This window comes from Cydia strobilella, chromosome 9, assembly GCF_947568885.1.
Source record: "Cydia strobilella chromosome 9, ilCydStro3.1, whole genome shotgun sequence".
Taxonomy (NCBI): Eukaryota; Metazoa; Arthropoda; class Insecta; order Lepidoptera; family Tortricidae; genus Cydia; species Cydia strobilella.
Genome location: NC_086049.1, coordinates 6,169,991 through 6,196,096, shown reverse-complemented (window position 1 = coordinate 6,196,096; position 26,106 = coordinate 6,169,991). Strand labels below are relative to the sequence as shown.

Below are 26,106 nucleotides of genomic sequence, written 5' to 3'. Positions count from 1 at the left end.
GCGCGTTGTATCGCGATATCGAATATTCTTTCTTGTTTTTAATGAACTATAGGCATAAATAACGACATATCTCTAATTAAATAATTCTGAAAGGAATTAACTATTCTTTTTAATAATTTGCATCATGGAAGTCACTCGCAAAAGTACGTAAAAAAATAATAAAGTAGTGTTGCTTTGTGCACAAGGTGTTTACAAGATTCGTGTTCTTTTTTCAGATTTGAAGGAGTCCTTGCCTCTTGTGAGTGAGTCTATAAAGAGAGCGGACTTTCTAGTGATAGACGCGGAGTTTACGGGGTTAATACATGGGCCCGACGTTACTATGTTTGATTCTCCGGGGGAGTATTACTTACGGACTATGGCGGGTTGTAAGGATTTTTTGTTAATCCAGTTCGGGCTGTGTGCGTTCTACTGGGACGAGGATGCGAAGCAGTACATGAACGACGCGTATAATTTTTATCTGTTCCCGCGCGGACGGCCCGGCCCAGAGCGGATGTTTCTCTGTCAAAGCTCCAGTTTGGATTTTCTGTCAGCTCAGGGGTTTGATTTCAACAAGCTAATACGAGACGGTAAGTTGCATTGTTTACTAACGTTTTTTTATGGAATTTAAGTCATAATTTTAAAGTAAATAAAAAAAAAAAAACTATTTAGCAGTAGAGATAATATAACCTCTCAAACCCGCATATAAGCATACTTCTTTAATTGACCATGGTTTAGTATCCAACCCTTGACATAGGGTTATATAACATCTCACAATTTTTTTATTATGTTGAAATATTTTTCTTAATAGCGACTCATGCTCAACTGGTTTTATACAAATAATGCTGCTGCTGCTGCTGCTGCTACTGTGCTAAGTGAACTATGATTTAGACGTACCAGCATCAGCTGCCTGTCTAAAATGAAATAATAATAATAATAATAGATAATCTAGTCAGCGGCAAGTCACCACCTGCCTCGATAACGTGTTTTAACATTGTTATGGCAGGTGTCCGGAGATCTTTACAATAACCCAGTCTCATTGTCCACCCAAACTTCAATCCATAGATCGGTATACTGTTCATTTTTTCTGCAATAGTCCCATTGCCTGCTGCAACCGGTTCATGGATGTCTATTGTTGCGCCTGTGAACGGGTTCCAGCAGGCGTTCTACATGACATTAAAGCTCTCCAAGGGGCCTCTACGTGTTGGATCTATATCCCCACGCAAGCCTATCAAAAGACCGGGATTTATAGGCCCGTGATATCCAAGGAGATACAAATAATAATAATAATAATAATGCCAAGCTGTATATTTTTCAACTCTCCAAGTTTGATCTTTATTATAATTTACGTTGAACCATTGTAGATGTACAATACATAAAAAATCATAATTCTATACTTGTAGCTGTAGTTAATCTTGTATGGCGTATTTGTTTAGTTTGTTTACTCAAACCCCATAAATATCATCATGGGCTATGAAAATCTTAAATCAGTTAAAAGTTGTTATAAACATTAATGTTTTCATTGTGACCTACCAATTATCCTGATGTATTAAGAAAGTATATTACTGGTGGTGACTACTTTAAAACCAATGAGTTTTTCGGAATTTATGTAATTTACTCCCATCTTAAATGGCCGCCAACCCACTTGCAGGGCGACAGTAGTACAACTTTTTTTTATCAGAGTAGAATTATTTAAATTTACGTACTTCTTACAAATTAATGACATATTTTGTAGATTTGAGAGCTTGTTCCAGGCATCCCATACATGACGGAGCCAACCGAGACCCGTCTAAGAGAAATGCTCACGGAGAGACAGAAATTGTATGCCAATGAGAATAACATCATCCCGGTGCCGGACGAGAATAAACAGCAGATTGAAGATATTTGGTAAAAATCTTAACATTAGTTTTTAGTTATGCTCCTTAATCTGTAAACTTGAGAAGCTGACACACTTCTAAAGGCAGTCATGCCAGAGCCTTTTTTTCCTATTAGGATTGAAAGAGCTTATGATGCTGAGTAGAAATAACATAAAAATTACCAAATCTTTAAAAAAAGAGGAGTATAAACATGTTGTGCCGTTGAATTATTACTACGTACAATGTAATATCGTACAGTGTACAGTGTAAAGCCGTAGGACTGACCAAGAACGTTGCTCAAGACAGAAAGGCGCGGAAGGATCTTGTGGAGGCCCTATGCACCTCCGGGGTGCCCTAGGACAAGCAACACAATACAATCAATACACAATGTAATGTTAAACCAAGAATGCTATCTAATCAGAGACAGCTAAGGAAACATTAACAGTTACATTGGAAACAAACAAGTTCTTGTATCATACCTACCAGTATCATAGCTTGAAATTTTTACCAACCTGTACTTAGTGTATACCAAAAGTCCTATATACTCTCCTCTCCTATCCCTAATCCTCGTAAAGGGCAAGTATATCTAGTCTTTATTCTATTACACATCACTTTCGTAGCTTGTTAACAGATCTCTCTTCTCTAACATTGCATTTTTTTTTATTTTTTTTTTAAATAGCCTACTTTAGTGTCCCACTGCTGGGCAAAGGCCTCCCCTCGTTTCCTCCACTCGACAACATTGCATTGCATTATTATTTGCATTATTATTATTTTTTCAGTAAAAAAGTGCGTCAGTTCCTGGACGAGCAGAAATCTGAAGAGATGGAGATCGACCGCTGTAACGCGTTCATCAGGCGGCTGTGTTTCCAGGAACTTGGCTCGCGTTTCAAGGGGGAGGCGTACGTGGAAACCAAAGTACTGGAGAACAAGAACAGGTATGCCAAGCATCTAATCTGCAGAGAGGCTATGCAGAGATTTCTAACTTTTTTTCTGTATTTACCTCTGTGACCTATTAGAGAGACTGATTTTACCCCCAATTTAAAATCAATCCAGGGAAATATACAACCCTGGGCTGGTAAAACCCGACGGATTTTAAGACATTTGCGGACTTGACCGCATTTAGTGACTAAAATGTCATATGTACTTAAACTGAAATTGGTCTTGTTTTAAAGATAATGACAATTCTTGAGCAAATATGTTTCTGTAATAACTTAGTGAAAAACGCCTTTTTGGCTGCGACTATGACTATGTGACTTGGTTTAGACATACCTACTGACATACATTAAAGTTTTAAAGGAAACTCGCAATATTTGCAACAATGTTTTTAATGTTTTATTTTCGCCAAGATGTATAAGACTAACGATGTCAACGATGGCCAAGATGAGAAAGAATAACGTGTCGTGTGCAGAAAACGCAAAAAAAAAATGTTTTTTTTTTTTGCCGAATTTGACCAAAACTCATATAACAATTATAAATATATATATTAGTTACTCTCTTACCCTCATGGAATAGTTGTTTATGGGCTGGATTATTATCTTTTCGGGGGCTGGTTGTATGGAATTTGGCTTTTTCGCTGGCCAGATTGTTGACCAGTGGGCTATGGTGTTCACTTTCTATCAGGTGGAACTATTTTTATTCAATAATTAGTACTAAGACAGACCATGGCTATGATTGTTTGATTCGTAGAGTACTGAAAGTGACACGGGTAACGCCGGAGAACGCGGCTCAAGATCGAGAAGCCATGAAGAAGGACAAGGAATGGGAGGAGTTTGAAGAGGCAGTCGGTTTCTCTAAAGTGGCGCGGATGATCAGTCAGTCGGTGAGTAGTCCATCTTTACCCAGGGTTTTGTAATGACAGATAATAACCAGAAAATGCAGTGCGAGACCGTAAGGTCAAAAAAGGAGCAGGAATGAGGTTTTCTCCTTTCACTCTTCCTCCAGAAACCAGTTGGGTTTTCTAAGAGGCAATAATTAACTACTTTTTAAGTTTCATAGTTAGGTACAAAGCTCATACCGCCGGTTTCATTGCTATTTGAGTGACTTCAGGCCTTTTTTAGGCCTATTTTAAGCGTTCGTTCACGTCGCGGTGTCATATCATACTTATGTCATTACTTACTATACCTTATTTATTTTACTTATCCCTGTAACATAATGTTTTTTATACTGAATTTTAGGAGAAGCTGGTGGTCGGACATAACATGTTGTTAGATGTGCTTCACACGCTCAACCATTTCTTCCAACCGTTGCCACCAGACTACCAGACCTTCAAAGAATTTGCACACTGCATGTTTCCTAGGTGAGTATTATCATTCCATATGCCAGGCTACTAAGCCTTTGTATGACTGCGATTATTGCTGATTTATTGCGATTGCCACCTACTACAATATTCGGTCAATTTATATACTTACCAACATACTTATAAGTTCAGAGAAACTTATTGACACCGAGCCGGGGTACAAACCACGACCCCCGCTTTGGAAGTCGCGCGTCTTAGAGCTCTTGCCCACTGACGTCCAGTTTTTTGCGGGATACGGTTTTCTGCAGGATTCCGTTTTAGTAGTATACGTACTAATATAGTAACGTTCACACGAGCATTCTGTTTGCGGGATACTGCACGCATACTACGGAAAACTGGATCCCGCAGAAAACCGTACCCGCAAAAAACTGGACGTCAGTGGGAAAGCGGCCTTACCCGAGGGCCATGAAACGCACGCTCCACGGTTACGCTGACCCCACCATACATTGGTTAAAACAAATGTATGGCGGTCGGTGTCAGCGTCGACCGTACACGCACGAGCGTGCGTTTCATGGTTGGGACATTCCAGCCATAGTGGCGAGCAATCAGCGGCGCGTTCGGCTGGGCGTGAAGCGCGGAGTCCACTTAGTTTACTTTGTACTATGTTTGTACCCTTATCGCTCAGGTACTAGTGCTTTCGTATACATTTTCCCAATAAAATTATGATTACCGGCGGCACACTTAAGCTTAGCTTAATGTATGTATAGGTATATAATAAGATATGATTGTTCACAGCCTACTGGACACAAAATACATGTCCAGTTTGCCACCCTTCAAGGACAAGGTGAATTCCAGCGTGCTGCAGCATTTACTGGCCACCCTATCAGAACCGCCTTTCGGCCTGCCTACAGTCGGTAAGTTGAAACAATTAAAACTTCAAAATTGCAATGCGCTCGGAAAAAAAATGTCAATTATACATTGCAAAGGTTTTCGCAAAAATTTTAGCCTGGGAGCCCTGGGAATACTTACGGGCATGTACGGACGACTGCGATCTTTAAAGTAGTATGTATAACGCACCGTTCGCTGTGTACGAATTGGTTATATTGTTCAGTTCAGTTATTCGGATTGTTCTAAATTCGTATTCAAAGATTTCCCATGAGAGTAGTTTTAACAAGATAAAATTAGCGGAAACAAGTCGTCAAGTAATCCCCTTTCCCCTGTGTGTTCTCGAATTGTAGTAGGTATTTGTTGTTTTATATAATAACCTGCTGTTGCCCGCGACTTCGTACGCGTGGATTTGTATGTTGGTGGTTATATATTTTACATGAGCATAGAATATTATGCAGCAAAAGATATCAGTAGGGACAGTTGATCATCATCACTACATAGTATAAAACAAAGTCGCTTCCTACTGTCTGTCTGTCCCTATGTATGCTTAGATCTTTAAAACTACGCAATGGATTTTGATGCGGGTTTTTTTATAGATAGAGTGATTCAAGGGGAAGGTTTATATGTATAACCAAAGATAGATATAACTCCGTAATAGATGGATACAGTCTAAGGAAAAAACGTGCCTCGAAAATCAAAAAAAATTGATTCTCGTTCAGAGGGCGCTACTAGTTTTGGCCTACAGTCGTATAGATGGCGTTGACGGTTTCGTTTGTTATTTAACAATTTTAACGCATATCAGTGAAAGAACATTGGTCAAAATCATAAAAATAATTAATGCAAATAAAAAAAATCATTTATCTATATTTAAATACATTCTATCGTATTTTTATAAATCTTCATTTTTAGTTTTAAAGTGTGTCGACAGATGGCAGTGAATTTACTGGGGTTACAAAATTTACTATGACAGTAACGCTCTAGTATCAGTTACTCTATGGTATAACACATCAGTAAGCCGGGGCGGGTCGCTAGGTTGTTAATAATTATACAACGCATGAAGTTTACAGTTTGCTTTCACAAACTACGAAGTGGCAAGCCTCTAACTGAAAAAAAAAATATACCGGACAAGTGCGAGTCGGACTCGCCCACCGAGGGTTCCGTACTTTTTAGTATTTATTGTTATAGCGGGAACAGAAATACATCATCTGTAAAAATTTCAACTTTCTAGCTATCACGGTTTATGAGATACAGCCTGGTGACAGACAGACAGACGGACAGACGGACCGCCGGACGGGATTTAACCCCCTTAGGAGATGAATTTTCAAAAACGTCGAAATTACTTTTTTTTTGAATCGGCTATTATGGCTTTCTAAGGAGTTTCAAAGCATTTGTAATTGATTCAAACTTTCAACCCCTTTTTAAATTACTTTTCCTGTATTCTAATAATATGTCCATATACAAAGTTTCAAGTCCCGCACTTGAAAAAATTCTAGATCTCAATACAAATTTTCAACCCCTTTTTCACCACCTTAGGGGATGAATTTTCAAAAACGTTGAAATTAGTTTTCTTCTCTTTTAATTATATATCTTTCCACGAAGTTTCAAAAAGTACCTAGCTTAAAATAAAATTAGGACCCCTACGAACTTTCAACCCTTTTTTAACCCCTAAAAAAAAAGTAATTTCGACGTTTTTGAAAATTCAACTCCTAAGTTGAATTTTCAAAAACGTCGAATTTTTTTGTTTTTTGTAATCGGCTATTATGGCTTTCTAAGAAGTTTCAAAGCATTTGTAATGGATTCAAAAATTTAACCCCTTTTTAACCCTGTTAGGGGATGACTTTTTGAAAACACTGAAATTACTTTTCCTGTATTCTAATAATATGTCCATATACGAAGTTTCAAGTCCCGCACTTGAAAAAAAATTATATCTCCATACAAACTTTCAACCCCTTTTTCACCACCTTAGGGGATGAATTTTCAAAAACACTAAAATTAGTTTTCTTGTATTTTAATAGTATATCTTTTTACGAAGTTTCAAATTGCTAGCTTAAAATAAAACTTGAACCCCATACAAATTTTGGACCCTCATTTCATTCCCTTAGGGCAGGGGTCGGCAACCTTTTAGCTGCCAAGGGCCACATAGCGGTTAGCAAAATTGCAGCGGGCCGCACACTGTTAATAATTCGTGAATTTATTACGCAAAAGGTACATTGCCGTTTGTCAAAAAGGACTACTTTTAATATACATTTTTGCTGCGGCGCCCCTCATACTTTAAAGGTCGGGCTTCGCCCGACATTCACCGCGCTTGGCGCGCTCTTACATGCAGGGCGCCTGCGGCGTCCGTCACAGTTATTCAGCGCCCTGCGCGCTCTTACATACAGGGCGCCGGCGGCGCCCCTCACACTTAAAGGTCGGGCGAAGCGCGCTTACTAGCAGGGCGCCAGCGGCGCCCTCCACACTTAAAGGTCGGGCGAAGCCCGACATTCAGCGAACCCTCCACACTTAAAGGTTGGGCGAAACCCGACATTCAGCGCGCTCTTAAATTGCAATAGGCAGACACTCATATTGGCACGTCTGTGCATATTGAGTGATCAGCACATTTAATGTAGATCTTGTGATATATATATTCCTCGACCGTTATTCCAATTTACTTGGGGTCGGCCCTCCTTGTCCATCTTCTCCATTGCACGCGATTTGGTGCGGTGTCTTTATTGACGTTTAAATCTTTGAGGTCTTTCTCGACCGTCGTCAACCAGGTGGAAGGGCGTCTTCCCCGTCCTCTTTGTATCGTCGGCAAGTTTATATGGTCTTCAGGGCGTCTCTGTAGGTGCCCATAGCATCGGAGGCGTTTTTCTACTACTTTGTCAGCTATAGGTGCGACCTTGAAGCTTCCTCTTATGTAGCTATTGCGGACCTTATCTTCCTACCTTATGTGGATCTTGTGATAATGGGTCCCAACTCCAAAAAAATTAAATTGAAATTAAAGACTTTTCTGTCTCACTCCATCACTTTAGTGACGTAGGACTAATGTAGCCTGGAGGCTCGCGGGCCGCAAGCGAGGGGTTCCTGCCTTAGGGGATGAATTTTGAAAAATCCCTTCTTAGTGGATACTAACGTTATAAAAACTACCTATTGTGAAAAAATCAGCTCTCTAGGTCCAACGGTTTGGGCTGGGCGTTGATTTAAGTGAGTCAGTCAGTCAGGACTTTTACGTTTATATATATAGATACATACATATATTATATACAAGGAGAGTGTCAATGAATTATTTATCTACCATTTATGGCGTATGCGTTTCAAAATTACGCTTCATGCAAATTTTTTATGTTTTACTTTGTAAGTAATTACTATGATTTAGCGTTCTCTTTTTATTTTTAAACATCAAACCAACTTAATTTCAGAGAAATATATTTCTAAAACTTCCAAATAATTCCAGGATCGTCATCAGGCCGCGGCTACACCCTCTCAGATGACAAGCCACACGAAGCCGGCTACGACGCCTTCGTGACCGGCCTGTGCTTCCTAGCGATGCGGTCGCACGTGTCTCGCATGCGCGGAGAGAGCGAGAGGTCCGAGCCTAGCGCGGCGCTGCTCAGGCCGTTTCTTAATAAGCTATTCCTTACGAAGACTGCGTATCAGGATTCGCCGTATATGAATATTGATGGACCGGATCGTAAGTTGTTCCTATACAGTGTGCACTAGTGATCCTAGTAAAAAAGAAACCGGCCAAGTGAGAGTCGGACTCGCGCACCGAGGGTTCCGTTTTTTTTTTAAGTATTTGTTGTTATAGCGGCAGCAGAAATACATCGTCTATGAAAATTTCAACTGTCTAGCTATCACGGTTCATGAGATACAGCCTGGTGCCAGACAGACAGACGGACAGCGGAGTCTTAGTAATAGGGTCCCGTTTTTACCCTTTGGGTACGGAACCCTAAAAAAATTGTCAGTAGAACATTTTCAGAATTCAAAATTTGTGTGGTACATCGAACCTTCCCGACTACGTTTCTCAAATTTGCGGCATTTTTCTACTGACTAAATTGATTTTCAACGACACTATGTCGTAAGCGGTGCATTTTGCTGTTCACAGTAGTAGAAGTGGATGAAAAGGTACCAAAAAAAGTTTGAGCTTAGGAGAACACATTTGAGATAAACGTGTGTCAAGCAAAAATACTTTGTCGATACTATGTCATTTATGAGCGCTTATAGAAAGTTATAAACTTTGTTCTGACACACACTGACAGTGACACGACACTGTATTTTGAACGGTATGGATGGTATAGAAAGGATGCCAAAACTCTAATGGCAGAATTGTTGCAAAAGTGACCGCTTTCAGCTTTAAATAATAGTTCCTAATCTCTCCGGTGGCGCTAGGTAGGCTCTGAGACCAAAGAGTATTGTAATATATAGGAGACTCTATATTATGAACCATAGAGTTATAATAATGTAGAGATGAAAGGAGGGGAGGGGCAGCAAATAACCCGACCAAATTACGTAGGTTGTTTCTGGTATGTTGTCAGGAATGTTAAAACGTGTTTTTAATTTTGTCGCATTGCGTATGTTCTGTCCCTCACGGTCGCACATCTATATAAATACTAGGTGTATTGTCTAGGTACTTCAGTGTATGGTGGCGCCGCCTATTTACTGTTTTTTGCGGTCACTTTTTGATACATGAAGATTCATTTCCTTACCTCTACCTTCCATAGTGAACGGCGAGTGGGACGAGTTCTGGTTAGGTTACAAACGAGGCGATGAACTGATTGATGGTAGTTTGGAGAAAGGTTAGACGTCACTATTTCGTTGACTGCAAACTGTCATACGACATGATGTTGAAAGTTGAATTTTAATTAAATGAAAATATATTAAATAGGTGTCATCAGTGCCAACAGATTGCTTGTTTAGTCAATAACAAATTAAATGAAATATTTTGTTCGCAGCTACCCCGTCCAGAGACCACGTGTTCCATCTCACGTACCCCATGGAGTGGCAGAGGAATGAAATCAATCAGTTGTTCAGTCCTTTCGGTAAGATCCATAATCATCAGCGCTTTTACGGTAGCATCCAGTTGGATCTGGGGATCGCTTTGGCAAGAATGGGCGAAGGCATTGGTTTTTACGAAATTGAATGTCATCTGACCTTTCAACTCTGAGGGAAAAGATGTCTTAGTGCCATTCGACTGATTTCTTCACGAGTTTCACTTAATTGAAGAGCAACAAGTAAATATTAAATGATATTACTAACATAAGCTCTAATAAAAATAAAAACTGCCTGCCTTAGCGCTACGCCACTAGTGTACCTTTCAGTAAGTAAGATTATTAGATTTTATATTTTCGCTAAATGAAAAATTGATTACAAAGTGACACCTCTTCACAGGTCCCATAGTGGTACAGTTCATCGACGACACGTCTGCGTTCGTGGCGCTCTCGCGACGGGAGCAAGCGAGGGACGTGATGCGAACGCTCGCGAAACATTCACGGACCACACTCGTGCCGTACGCCAAGTTCAAACACGTGGTAAATATTATAGTGGTACAGTTCGTTGACGACACGTCTGCGTTCGTGGCGCGTTTTTCCTCTGAGGCGGAGATGTGTGGAGATGAGAGCAGATGTGCAGGAATCAACCAAAAAAATCTGACATTTAATGAATTCCGATAACGTTTTTTTTGCTAGCTTTTTAAATTGACCACAGATAACTTAACCGTAGATGACCATAAAGATAGCTGTATTTTCGTTTTAGTATTGTTTTGATATGTTTCTTATTTGTATATCTGTACATATGTTTTTGTAAATATATAAATATGTTTTTTATTTATTTTGTGATTTGCATGTCTTCTGGCTGAATGCGCTGATACCAATATTTATTATGTATGATAACATTTATGTACGTGCATTTGTAGCAAATAAAAAAGTTTGAGTTTAGTTGTAATACTTGTAATCCAGCGGAGAAGAGATATATTATGGATTACAACCGATGCTATTGGTTGATTCCCGCACGTCTCCTCTCATCATTTTCAGAGCTCAACAAGGGAAAGGAGTGTTAGGGTTGCCAGAGCTCAACAAGGGAGAGGAGTGTTAGGGTCGGCAACGCGCGTGTAATTTTCCGGTGTTGCAGGCGTCCATAGGCTACGGTAACTGCTTACCATCAGGCGGGCCGTATGCTTGATTGCCACCGACGTGGTATAAAAAAAAAATCTCCGTCTCAGTGAAAAGGCAACCTAACGATTTTTTTTTACCAACAGGCTATTCAAGATAGCAGACACTGGCGCAAGGAGGAGTACACGTGCGTATATCACTTACTTATCGCTGTTATAGCCGTAGGCTTTTTTTTCCTTCTGTTCTTGGTATCCAAGGTAGCGGAGCCAATGATTCTTAAATAGTTAGATTAAACTTTAGACGTCCAGGATATTTGGCGATTCTCCTCTAGCCACCCAGATACCTATAAAAAGGTCTCACGTACCATTCTAGTTTGGATCTTTATTTTGACAAATCAAACTTGCATTTGTCTTGGCAAGTTTGACGAGTGGGCGGATAGAGGTTAAGATTAGAAGAAAGAAATAAATTGAAAATTGAAATATGTAATCACTTAATCATGAAAAAATACGAAAGACTAAAAGAAAATCGAATTTTTGCTTATGAAATATTGATGATGTAAAAATTTTACACCTTCACGGTTTCCTTCTATTTTATGGAAGTAAATACGTAGGTACCTATTATTATAGGTAAAAAGCATTTATATTATATAATATACATTAAATAGGATCATAGGTAAATAAGGTACAGTCGCCATCAGATATATCGGAGCGGCCGTGGTGCTCAAAAATATCTGAACACGCGCTCTAGCGCCTTGACAATAGAGGCGTGTTCAGATATTTGTGAGCACCTTGGCCGCTCCCATATATCTGATGGCGACTGTACCTATTTAAAAAAATATTGGTGTCTAGACACAGACATACTTCTCGAAATTTTAATATAGTGACATTGTTTTAAATATACTTCTTGACCTTAATTTTAAATTACCTTCTTAAAACGTAAATTTATAGAATCGTCATTTAGGTTGAATCTGACAAAGAAAGCTTGTTAACTCTTTGAACGCTACACCCATAACGCGATTAACGCGTCGTCGTAAACCCTATCGGAATGTAGGAAGGTTGATATTACACTGTAAACATGCGCGTCTATTGACGTTTTTGGCGGACAAAGGGTTGAACATATTATTAAAAATATAATTCATATAATATCATTCTCGTCCAGGGGCCTATTGTATAATAAAATACAAGCTAATACCAAAGATATACATATGTAACTCGGTATAGGTATAAGATAAGTAAAGTCTAAGGAAAAAACGTGCCTCGGAAATCAAGAAAAAGTTATGCTCGAATAGATGGCGCCACACCTTCGGCCTATACTCGTGTAGATAGCGTTTGCGACACGGTTTGACATTTAACAATTTTAACTCATATCAGTGAAAGAACATGGGCCAAAGTCATATGGCGTTCTAAAAAAAATACATATATAGTTGGTCAAACCCTCAAACAAATTGTCAGTAAATAAGAACAAAAAAAAAACTATACTCATCCTTTTCTTTTGGGTGCTAGTACTAGTGTAAGACAAATATAGTATGATTCTCTCTGTCTATGTTTGAAATAAGGCAGTCCTTTGACAAACTATACATATACATTTTTTGATATTTTTATACATTTTCATTTTTAGTTTTAATCCTGTGTCGATAGATGGCACTAAATTTACTGTGTCTACAAAATGTACTATCTATGACAATAACCCTCTATACACTCTATTCTCTCGCTTGTATTTTATTATGCAATAGGTCCCACCCCAGGTGTCAAAAATAAAAATAAAACACATTTCCTGTTGAATCATTTTCAGTAGGGATCATTTTCTTTTACACTTACTAAGTGAAGAAGCATTCCGATTTATTTTATTTTTAATAATTTTAGGAGTTTTTTTTGTTGATATTTCGTAGTCTTAGATATTTCCTGTGCATTTTGGCTATGAAACATATGATCTGAGAATATAAAATTATGTTAGATACTGTTTACAGGTATGTACAGTCGCCATCAGATATATCTGAGCGGCCAAAGCGTTCACAAATATCTGAACACGCCTCTATTGTCAAGGCGCTAGATGCGTGTTCAGATATTTTTAAGCGCTTCAACCGCTCCGATATATCTAATGGCGACTGTACATCATGTAGTAGATTAATATAATTAAGGTTTTTAGGTTTTTTTTTGTTTTTTGATTTTTAATGTTGGGCTGGGCCACACATTTATAAAATGTCGTATGTCGTATAATGCTTAGTTAAGTAAGTGTTTTTCTACTGCTTTATTTCGCATAAACTTGTTTTACGAAAGTCGGTTACTTTATGAATAGGTATTATATTGTTTGCGGCTTACGAAAGATCCTCAGAAATATTACGTTTGTAGTTAAAAAAAATTGCAATATTTTTAACATCAGGTACATACTTGGTGTACTTGCCTGCATTGAAACAACTTTTGTGCGAAAATAAGTGCCCTCTATTAAGTTACCAATTTCCGTGTTCTTATTACGTTTATGTCACGTATATGATACATTTTATCCGAATCTCACCAATTAAATCCTAGCGATGTTGCGTACCAGTTGGTTCGGAATTTTTAGGTTATTGTCGAAATATATTGAAAAAATGAAACGCATTGCTGATTTGAACACCAGCATATAACCAATAGACTAAGGATCTCTGGAATGCCATAAATTGATCAAAATTTAATAGCCATTGAAGATATTAAATCACAATTTCAAGTACCCTCTGTATTGAGACGTTGATTGGCAATTTTTAAGCCCATTATGTAATACGCCGAACGTATGTAAACGTGACATGACTCGAAATAACAATGTGACTCTAACGTTATAATCTGTATTGAGACGTTGATTGGCAATTTTTAAGCCCATTATGTAACACGCCGAACGTATGTAAACGTGACATGACTCGAAATAACAATGTGACTCTAACGTTATAATTATTTAAGGCTGACACTCGGTTGCACAAAGTCCATTAGGGCCAGTCCTATCATTCAAAATATTTATTGGCGAGTGCAAATACTCATGTTTTTGTGTCTTCAAAGTTGTATGTCGTATCCCATAGTCTTGACTTATTCAGCTCACTAAATTTTGCCGGTTATAGAAAATTTCGGGTTTTCAGTAAATGGAATGAAATACTAACTTTTTACGAATTAGAAAAGGATAACACATGCCCACATGCCACCTCTTTTTATTTCTTGAAGATATAAAGTGATAGCATCCGACTAGGCGACATTGTTTTAAGCGACACTTGTGCAAGTGAGTAATACATATACATACATAATGTAAGATCTCATAGATTTAAGTGTCTTTTGAAAATAAATATTACTTTTCTGCAAATTTGTTTTATTTGTTAGAGTCATATTGTTATATAGGGTGATTTTGAAATGAACGCATTCCTTTAGGGAGCTAATACTAAAGTTTATTTACAACAAATAAGTCCGTTTCGCGATTTGGGGGTTGGTCCCATAGTAAAAGTAGCTCAGTATAATCCCAAAACCTCCCTGGCAACGGGAATGCACTTATTTTTTAGCCACCCTGTATAGTCCGTAACTCTACATATATAATATGCCCTAGCGATAGTGCTCGTTTTACAACGGTTTTAAATTTTGCATCCGTGAGCTCAACTAGTTTACTTAGGTATATAATATTTTTTCCATTTTTAAATTAAATAAAAAAATATATATTTATTTGGTAGCATACAATGTTTCGGTAATTGGGCTAGTATCTCTTTTTAAGTATTGTAAATACTTGTATTAAGAGAATACCGCTCTTCCACTATAGGTAAGTTACAGATATTTACATTAGTTGTAGTTTTTTTTATTTACAATTACAATTTAACATTAAAATTAAAATAACAATATCATGCTAAAATATGAACATAATACAAATCAGCTTCATGCAGGCAAGCTTTCAACCGGTCCATTGCTGTATTGGCAGTCCATAATAACTTCTTAGCTTCTTACAAACCTCAGTTAAACGGTATATAGACCTATATCTAATTTACGGAATACGTTTCAAAAGTAGAATAACCGTTTAAACCAGAGACTAGTAAATATTTAAGACGAACAAACTCCATACAACACCGCGTTCCTCGCGAAGCTTTTTACTAGTTTTCCATTTTAGCTTTATACGTATAAAATCTGTCGTGTCGAATGGCGCGATCTAATTTAAAATATTTTAAACCTTTATTTGTGCTTTACTTCAATCCTTTTTTATGACTTTTAACTGCGCGGTCAGTCAAGTCCAATTTTACGTTTAGAAATTATAAATAAGAAGCAGTAGCGTTGCAGTTTTCAGACGCAAATAACTAAAATGTAAAAATTATATTTAATGTCATTTATTTACAACATTGACGATACTCGCAGCGTTGTATTGAGGCTGGGTCATACACATATTTTTATAGTATGCTTAACTTGTTCGTGTCTTTCCTGTGGTCATCGCAAAGTTAATGGAATCTAAAGCTGTCTTGTAAACTGCACCCTTACAGGCGGGATACATTTTTTCAGTATTTTAGACTAAGAAAAAAGGCATATACTTATATGCACCGGAGTTGTTAACTTTTATAGAATTGTCCACAGAAGTGACCTTTTCTAAAATGTGTTTGACCCGGCTGTCAGTCTTCTTTATTTACTAGAGACTGGTTTAAACATAGGTTCGTTAAACAAAGTCGCGTATTCTGTAACGGCACAGCGTATTTCAGTGCGCATTCTAGTTTTATAGGAGCTATTGTACGGCGCGGAATCGTGAGAGGATATCGGTAAGGTGACCACGCTGCAAAAAGTATCTTAAATTCCGTATTTATTTTCGCAATTTGGAAGTGTCTGGAGAACAATGTTATATAGATAGCATGTTTATTAGAAACATTAGAATCTCACAATCTCACTGAAAGTAGAATCGATTGACATCTTTCAAAAAATTCATACATGATGCTTGTAATTGGCACTCTTTGAATATAGGTACAGGATGTTTAAGCCAAATTGACTGCTCCTTTTGAGGAAAACTCTGGAACCTTAGGTAAGACATACGAAAATTTGTTTTTAGGAGTTACCAGGATTTTCCTTTGATTGATAAAAAAACATGTTTTCTCTTACCTATGGTTCCCTAGTTGACCAAGGAGGATATATATAAACATAAATATCCCAAAAACATTTTATTACGGAAGAATCAAAAGCGCGTCCCCGGCGGCGTCCCCCGTTTCGTTCTAAATGCTGCGACACTATGTGGTATACTGACAAGTTAAATCGGCACCTCTTTATGAAACGTAAAAGATGTTTACTATATGGATGGACTTAGTAAGAGACACGTTTCGTTTGTTCGATTTAAATTTTGCCCTATATGTATGTGCAAAATTTGCCAGTGGCGGATTTGCCCTAAGGCCCAGTAGGCTCGGGCCTAGGTCGGCCAGATATTAGGGGCGGCAGTCTATATGATGGGTGCTGAAAAGGGGCGGTTACTACAAGCTTAGGGCGGCCAACACTGCAAATCCGCCACTGATTGAAAGAGCAAAACGATGTTTTATTTTGTTTTTCTGTAGGTAGATATTTTCGTAAAATCATAACTGCCACAAAGTTATTTTTGTATACTAAATTAGTGTATAATAGTCTTTTTTTCTACGGCCAGCCTATGGTCACCCCACGGCTGGACAATGGCGCGTGGCGATACGGCGACCCCGCGACCTCGCGCGCCGCTTCCGCCATCTCGCATTCGAATGCGCGCGCATTTGCATGTCGCCGACACGTGCGCGCTAGCCTCATTTACGTGCTGGCTTTTAATATTGTTGGCGAAGAGATCAAAACCAGACAATAAGTCGATCATAAATGCATTGACAAACGTATTTACAGTTTTTGCTGACTATTATCAAAAATATGTACCTCTAGAACAACTGATTGATCTTAAATAGTTCAAAAATTGTACAAAAGCAGGATATAAAAACAGTTTAACTGAAACGGTGATGGTATCTACGCATACCTTGAGAATGTATTTAGTAACCATAGGGATTTAGGTTCTTAATTCATAATCGTGTACTACATAATATTAACAGTCGGTAGTGATCCTGCTTAGGAAGCAGGAGGTCCCGGGTTCAAATCCTGGTAAGGGCATTTAATTGTGTGTTCATCACTAACATAGTATAAAACAAAGTCGCTTTCCGCTGTCTGTCCGTCTGACCCTATGTATGCTTCGAACGGATTTTGATGCGTTTTTTTAATAGATAGAGTGATTCAAGAGGAAAGTTTATGTGTATAATTTGTAAAGGTTTTATGTAAATTAGTTGAACTACCCGTGCGAAGCCGGGGCGGGTCGCTTAGTCACAGATATTTATTTCTGAGTTAGGTATGGATGTTTTCTATATATTAAAGTGTGTATTATATATATCGTCGTCTAGTACCCACACCGCAACACAAGCCTTATTGAGCTTTCTGTGAGGCTAGGTACATAGATTTGTGTAAGATTGTCCCATAATATTTATTCATTTATTATTATTTATAATATTTATATACGTGTACTTTTTAAACAAGACTAGTAAAGATGTGTATAGTAGGACTAGTTACACTTACGCGTCATCATTAGCATGCCAGGAGTCACGCGCAGCAGATGTATCGATCTAACCATTACCGCCACACATTTAATGTTCTATGGACGACTTATAGTATCCGCTATTATGCAGATACACTATAATATTAAACAAGAAAACAAGTAATATTAGGGCCACCCTACACTACCCTAGTAGCATTTTGGTTGGCATTTTACTGGGCCTCTGTTTATTTATAGAGGCCCAACAAAATGCCGTACCAAAATACTACTAGGGTAGCGTCTCCCGAGCGTCGGCGTCTAGTCAACTTTATGGCTGTTGCTCGACGCAACGTTGGCGCAACCGCGCAGCGATGCCATTTTCCATAGCGCTTACTAGACGAGGACGAGACGACGTTAAGCCCACGTGATCATTTGCATGTCAGCTGCCGTGCGCGGATGACGTGTCGATCTGACGATTCCCGCCCACCCACTACTATATTCAATGACGATGTTAGCAGCTTGAGCTAGGAATATGGTTTTATGAGAATTGATTTCCATTGTGGCGTTACGTTCAGTAGCTGGTTGCTTTAATATATCGAGTATTGGTGAAACTAAACTAGTTGGGTTCTAGGCATGTCGCAGAAGGAGGCAGCGGAGCGTGCGCGTGAGAACGACCCTAACGCGCATCCACTCCGCCGACGACGGGCTGGGGGCAGAGCCAGGCGCTATGCGCGCCTGCTGCCTCCACCGTAGCGGGCTGCGCAGGGCTCCGGGGGAGTCCCTGCGGTTTTTCTAGCTCACAGGACGGGTCACTCACCAAGTGGCACCCAAAAATGCTCACGGCCTGCGGGCCGCCCGCCGGGGCGCTTGCGGTCGAATGCTTTTAGCGACCCTGCGGCACCCCATCTAAGGCGGATTCGGCACTCGTTGGTGGTTTTAGACGGTAGTCCTCTGGTTAGTCCGTCATCCCTCCTGGTTCCCCCGGACCAGGTGGCATGCGTAAACGCATTTCCCCAACGTTAAAAAAAAAAAAAAAAGGCATGTCCTGGAAAGAAAGACATTTTATTGTCAGTTTTGTATGTAAGACGCTAATTGAGCGCGCACTAGTTATGGTTATGCTTTCCTTTAAATATACAAAACATCTTACGTTACTTTGTAAAGCTAATAGGTACTTCGTACCTTCTTAGGACTTGATCTTTTACCGGACACGAATTACGAGCGAAGCAGGTTAATTACTTCATAAATTCATAATGAAGACACCTTATTATGAACATTAGAGACCAAAATCATCAAAATGCCGTTACTATATCGTAGAGACGTAGACAAATAAATTTTTGCTTACATAGTAGTTTATAATGTAGTTACCTATAGTTCGTTTTTTTAGCATTAGAAAAAAGGTAAATAATCTTGACATGTACAATACAATTGAAAAATATTGAAAAAGCTTTAAAAAAATAGTTTATATTACTTATGAAAGTAAAAGAATGTAAAAGATCGTATATGATTTATAATTGTAACGTATTTGCTGTGACTTATTTTTAAGTAGTAATCGTAAGTAGGCGATCATTTTCATTGCTCACGAGTACAGTTTTAACGACTTTATGTATTAAAACATGGTATATGTAGCGCTCCCTAATGATAACTACGTCAATTAATTTTTATATCGGCTGGTATCTAATGCAAATTAGTCGATGGCATTTAAGCTTATCTTTATGTCTTTATACAAGAATGTTACATCGGCAATTTTAAAGTTGTTAAACTGTGAAATTTTGCAAGTTACTTCGTAATAATAATAAGGCATGTAGATGTACCTAGATAATGAATAAATGTCGCCGCCTTTGATAAACCTTTTATGTTATCAAGAGATTAAATTCATTAAAATATTGTTGACTAGCTTTTGCCCGCGACTTCGTCTGCCTGGACTAAGTAACCGCAGCTAGAGTAAGAATAGCGCCTGAATAAAGTCTAATGGCAATCATTCAATTTGAGCATATGCTTAATTGCTTACACAAATTATCAGGCAAGTCATTAATTATCTCAATTCCACCCCGCCTTTGACCCTCTTAAGGGATGATTTTCGGGATAAAAACTATCCTATGTCTTTCTCCGGGACTCAAAGTATCTATATGCCAAATTTCAACTAAATCGGACACAGACAGACAGACGGACTTTCGCATTTATGATATTAGTATGGATAGTATGGATTATGCCACAGTGTTTGCTATACTCAAATGCAATCTGTCTTTTGCTGTATCTTTTAGCGAATCGTGTAGTACAACTAAGGGATCGTGCCGACGACACTATCCAACGTCAATTTCACTTGACATGTCACGAAGTCCACCGACTGTCGTTTCAAAATGTCAAGCCTGTCATCTTGACAGCTTTTAACTCGTTTAGGATGTCACGATCGGATGATAATCCTTTGACCTTCGCGAGCTTCGCCGTGACAAAAATAAGTTGATGGGATATTTTTTGACGGGTGTGTTTGATGTTTTATACCTACAAAATTTTGATTTGTCGTTCTGAAATTTGTATAGGTGTTTTTTCTCTTCCTACTTCTAACCAAAAAAAACTGTACTCAGTTTTTACTTGAGTAGGTATACCTATCTTTCAAAAACGGCAATTACATCCACGAACACATAGATCCTGCTCTGATTTGTTTGTACAAGCTTTAATCGAAAGCTCAGCTCATAACATTCGTCCCCGATGTACCGATAAGCGAACAAATGATACATACAAAACCAAAACAGCATACAGAAAAACAGAGTTCCCTTTAAATTTGAACTTAATTCCCTTTTAATACGGTCGGATTTTAAATGGCTGAGTGCTTACAGTTATTGCGTTCGGTGTTGAAACGAACAAAAGTCAAAAACAATTGCAAGCGCAATCCGCGCATCGTAAAGAGTCATCGCGCGTGCGCGGGATGTGTATTCTCATTGGTTGCACGATTTTGCGTTCAAGTCAAGTTCTTGGGTGAACCATCGAAACGTGAGCTAGATGTCTGTAACTAGCATCTTCAAACGGCCTCACGGACTCACGGATAATCATGCAATCAAGCATGCGATTTGCAATACATTGCGGCATCTGATCGATCGATTGAATTCGTTGCTTCTCCTTCGCCAGAAATGATCTAAAATCGCATGACATTTGTTGCAAGGTCTGTAGAAGCCTTAAACCAATTTGTCAGTAGGAAAGAGTTTGCCAGAATTGGGTCTAGGTACTGCCATATTCATTTGACGCTTGTTTGCATTTTGCATGACAAAGGAACGACACCGTGTCCAACGTGGCGTTTGCTTATCGTCATTAAGCTTATTCTGCAGTCAGTCAGTACCTAGAATACTATTTCATATAATTAAATGTTTTTTAATAACTTTTTGAGATAACCACTTAAACATCACTGACAGATATCACTATCTCTTTTAACCCATTTGACTGCAAAAAACGTCAACTGACGCGCGCGGCTACAGCCACAGAATAAATAATAGTACGTACAAAAAGGAAATTTCCTACAAAACCGAAGTTTGACAGCGGTTCAGGGACGAATCATGCTGTCCCTTTCTAATATATGGCACTATCCCTTTCGGCTTTTTAGGGTTGTCAAAATTCAAGTCATTATGTTATCTGTGGTCGTGCACGCAAAGGGACGTCAAGTTGTGTCAACCCTAATAATTGCTCGGAGCAATGCTGAGCCGAACGGAGCCGAGAATACCCGAAAGGAGGGGTTTCACACCCCTGCTACAGCCCAGTACCTTCCTGCATTCCAACAAGGTTCACGATGACGCACCACACACGATAGGCGCGGCGTTCAAAGGGTTAAAAGTCGCTCGAGCCATAATTGGCGTTTACTCGGCAAGCATCAGTAACAACACGTCAGATGCTATCTCCACTGAGTTACGTGTCCATACAACAGAACAGCTGTTCTCTAGATAGCTTGAGATGATTTAGGCTACACAGTGGTCACTAGCACGTGGACATCAGTTAAAGATATCGAGGAAAAACACATTTCAGGAAAAGGTCACTTCTGGGGACAAAACTTCAAAAGTTAACGACCCGGGTACATACTTGAGTCTCCAGTACTGAGAAAACTTTACGCTGTCTACAGGAAAGACGCGAACGAGTTAAGCATACAATAAAACGTGTATGACCCACATAGTTGTTCATGTTTATATTTATTTGTAAGCGATACGAATTATTATACGAGTGATACAATGTGCCTGTACTGCTTGTTGATAGCTTTTCATTGATGAGTTTCATGAGTGGGGTCGTGAATTGGTGCTTGGGTTACATTTGAAAGCTTTTTTAGGGTTTCCAATTTATCATGTATCTAGTATGTATGTAATTTGTTATGTATCTCCGAATAAACATAATAAGCCAGTGAACAGTTGATATTTAAGCACTAACACTTTTTTTGAGTTATCAGGAAATAAAAACAGAATTCGAAAGGAAATTTAGTTTACATTGCATCGCAACGAAATATGAATTTTTGGTTAGTGGTAGATGGAAACTACATAAAGTGTTAAAAAATAAGCGATCGCGCCAAAACACATTAAAAAAACGGTACTTTGTTTAGTTGTTTACGTTTTATGGCTGCCTCACTTATCGCTTGCAATAATAAAACATAACGCACACACACATAATATTGGGGCAATTATGGTGTGGTATTGGCAGCATTACTTACTTTTTTCTGTTTTTCCGAGTGATCCATTACTAACCGTTTTTAAAGGCATACTAGATACTTTAAATTCCTTCAACGTCTGATACTGATTTCTTTCCCGCAGTCCACACATCTTTTACGGTCATTTAAGTTTCACAGGCCATAAGCGGCAGTGTGAAAACACCCTAATTACACGGGCTCCATTGCCTTGTACAGGACGGCAAAAAATAGATAACACGAGATAACAGCTCTGTAACATTGGTGTGACATGAGCCGTAATTGATCGCGTGTAAGGAGACATCTGTACGGTTAGTAAATAGAAATAGTGAAGCAGAAGGAATCGAAACTCATTATTGTTATCTTTTAACACTTGATTGGAGCAGCTACATCGTTGATTGTCACAAGTCACAACCTCCTTTTTTCTGTCCCTGGGTCAGTGATAACTGACCGGCCATTTGCGAATTAAAGAGCTCACTGTTTCGACTTTGACGCCCCGCCCGCTGTGTCACAAGTTACTAGCCCTCAAACTTTTATCGACATCGCAACTTGTCGTGATCGAAATACACAAACTTAATTTACGCGGACATATGACGATATGACACCTAGGACACCTAGGCCACAAAATGTTGAATTTCGCTTCTTACTGGTGATATCTCCAGTTTTATTTACCGGGCACAAGCTGTCTTTAAAACATGGACTAGAGCTCCAGCATGTGCCGACCTTTTACTCGCACTTCCATGTTAGTCCGCTACCTGAACCACACACGACTATAATTGACACACGGTCGCGTGTCAAGTGTCCAAATACGTGCGCGAAACGCCGCCGGCGCAATTTGCCCCGGACGCGTCACTCACCTGTAATTGGCTGCCATTAACTAATGAGATCCGACGATAACATCGCCGGTACGCGCAAAGCGGGTATCACCGCGATCGCTCCGTTAGTTTTTGGTCGAGGGATGCGCTGAGATTTGGACGACGCCGAATTTCTCCGGTACGCGCTACGTGTGAAACGCTTTTTTACTGAAACTAATTTCCGATCCTGGTATTCTTTATATTCAGTATTAACTTACCGCCAGGCGAAGGACATCTATCCGACAGCGTGATATCGGATTACAAAGCGATTGGAACAGTTAGGTACTCACTTGTAACCATGCTCATCAGCAGGGAGGGGGCAGGGTAGATAGAGCCTCACTCAACGGGGTGTTTCATTAAAAATGGAGGTACAAGGGACGATGAGGGTATTTATTTGTAGGAAATAAAAGGCACCATTAATGTGCCTTTCGGATGTAGGTAGTCTAGAGGTTCGCTGGTTACAATAGGTCGTGCACAATATACATTGCACTTAAGTTCATTATGGATTTACTATAAATCACTTCACAATATAAAATATAAACTTAGAAAACGATGTAGGAAAATAATGTTTACTGATCGAAGATTTGTATTGAACTGAGAAATCTGAGCCTGCGAAAGGAATTCCAAGAAGGATTTAAATTTGAAAAGGGAATTTAAAATGTTAAGTGGCAGAAATAGTATGAAGGTTGATAACACTATGTGTATGTGTGTTGTGTGTTACACAACGCTCCGTAACACGCATCGTTACATAAATATCAAGAAAATCTGAATCATCAAAAGGGCTCTTCGGAGAAACTTTTTAGTGACGATGTCACCTCACCGACATTCTAATGATTTGATGTGTGATGCAATTATAGCATATACCTAATAGCCTTTTGTAGTGATGCTCTCTCTACTTATCTACTACTGATTACTGAATACCCGATGTCCGTGTCATCTCACCGACAGCCAAAGGATACCCGATGGCGAGTCGGTGTCGAGTTCTCCGATATCGTTGTATGAACTAATTGCAGCAGATACCTGCTTGTAGCGATGATCTCATCCTTAGCGCCCATAGCGCCTTAGCATCCATACCGCCGTAAAATCAGCAACCGACCCTAACAAATTGCCGAAAAATATATCGCCGAATCCAATTCCCCTCACTACCAGTGTCCGTGTCACCTCACCGACAGCCGAAGGATACCCGACGGCGTGTCGAGATCTTCGATACCGATGTGCGAACCGATTGCAGCAGATACCTGCTTGTAGCGATGCTCTCGATCGATTTCGTCACCGGTAAAAGGGACGCCGCGCGTTTCGCTAATTATAAAAGGTATTTTGTAGTGGCAAATAACGGGTTCGTTTCGTTGTAACCAAAAATTATTGCATTCATAACACTGGCTAATCATGTGTCATCTACAGAATTTGTATGAAAAGTGAAATTATACTTTTTACGATTTATGTAGCTTTACCTGCCCGGGTGTCGGTCAGTAATAATTGGATAAGTCTTTGACCACGGACTTCCCGGTTATCCATTAACCTTTGATTTCTGGCGCCTTAGTTTATTCTTAATGTGTAGTAGAAGTTATCACAGCAATTTAAAACATAACGGCTTCAATATCGATGAAAAAAAAGTGTGGCAGGAAACCTTAACGGAAACGCGCAAAAATATTATGCGAAACTCTGCCAGGGCGCCACTACCACAATCTGAGGGTCTATCGTGAAACAAGAAAAAGTTGATGTAATAGAAGCCTTCATAGCATAACGAAAAGCCAGTGTAAAATCGACATAAACTTATCTAATCCCATTATCTCCAAGGGCTTTAGAAATTCGCTTCAACATTCAAAACTTATTACACGAAATTAATCAGCTTAAATCATTTACGCTCACAAACACGGTATCTGCGATCATTTCATTACCTCCATCCTCTATCACAAACAAATCAAGACAACCTTCAAGAGACATTTATCACGCGTCATATTCCTGAATAAAACAGTTTATAAAAAGGCATAAAAACCAAGCTGTCCTTAATGCAATATGTCTTTTAGTTAATTGTTTCCTATTTGGTTGTTTACGGTCTCTGTCGCGCACGAGGCTCGTTACGCAAGTGAGAAAGGGAAGCGTGCTCTTAACACGTCAGGTTGGCAGCCGTGACAAACGTTCGCTATTCTGCCAGTCGCCTTGGATTAGAAGTTTAGAACTATAGTGAGAGCACGGTGGGTTAAGGCAAGGGCGTTTAGAGTTGCACAATTCTGTAGATTCTGACGAGTCGTCGTTTTCTTCACTTCAAAATAAATGCAAGCAGACAAAGACGAGACGCAGGCACAGAATAAATAATAGTACTACCGTACGGAAAGGAAACTTCCTACAAAAAAATTTGACAACGTTACAGGGTCGAATCATGATGTCCCTTTCTAATATTATACGATACGGCACTATCCCTTTCGGCTATTAAGGGTTGTCAAAATTCAGGTCATTATCTTGTGGTCGTGCACGCAAAGGGACGTCAAGTTGTGCCTGTTCAGCGGTGAGGTGGAATGGCTGGTTCAGTAAGGCGAGGAAGGAAAGCCCGTCTTGATGGTCACAATTTATTGTATTTAAAGCACACACAATGTAAGCACCTGTAAGGTGAATGTGAAGGATAGATTCTAATTGTTATCCGTTTACATGGAAACAGAAAAAGTAAAATAACAGAGTGTAAAAAGGAGTTAATACGTTATATAACAAGTATGTTCTGTTGGACTTGCCAACAGTGCCAACCCTAATAATTGCTCGGACCAATGCGAAAGTTTTTAATGTTATAAACTCTGCACGGTTCGGGCAGAGTTTATAACATTAAAAACTTTCGCGTTTTGACCACATTTTAAATCACATTTAGTTAGCCGCGACCACGACCAGTGAAACCTGTATCGAAACGTCGGTAAATAAAGGTAACAAAATAAATTCGCGATAGACCCGATTTTAAATGTGATTTAATATGGAGCCGAGTTTGCCCGAAGCGAGGAGTTTCGCACCCCTGACGCAGGTTATATACAATTTTGTGTGTTACGACCACAACACATCTCTTCAACTTGTTTTACTAGAA

At 39.1% G+C, this 26,106-nt stretch overlaps 1 protein-coding gene across 1 annotated transcript in view; it reads left to right on the top strand.

Moving 5' to 3' along the window:
- The window catches only part of LOC134744133 (poly(A)-specific ribonuclease PARN-like), a 47,359-nt gene continuing 21,253 nt past the window's right edge, over nt 1-26,106 (top strand). Inside the window, exons 1-11 of the mRNA XM_063677830.1 lie at nt 1-143; nt 216-566; nt 1,731-1,863; nt 2,612-2,767; nt 3,519-3,651; nt 4,007-4,128; nt 4,864-4,982; nt 8,393-8,629; nt 9,891-9,977; nt 10,327-10,466; nt 11,192-11,232. Coding sequence (XP_063533900.1) covers nt 125-143; nt 216-566; nt 1,731-1,863; nt 2,612-2,767; nt 3,519-3,651; nt 4,007-4,128; nt 4,864-4,982; nt 8,393-8,629; nt 9,891-9,977; nt 10,327-10,466; nt 11,192-11,232 — 1,538 coding nt within the window. The 5' untranslated portion in view covers nt 1-124. The remainder of the gene's footprint in view (nt 144-215; nt 567-1,730; nt 1,864-2,611; nt 2,768-3,518; nt 3,652-4,006; nt 4,129-4,863; nt 4,983-8,392; nt 8,630-9,890; nt 9,978-10,326; nt 10,467-11,191; nt 11,233-26,106) is intronic.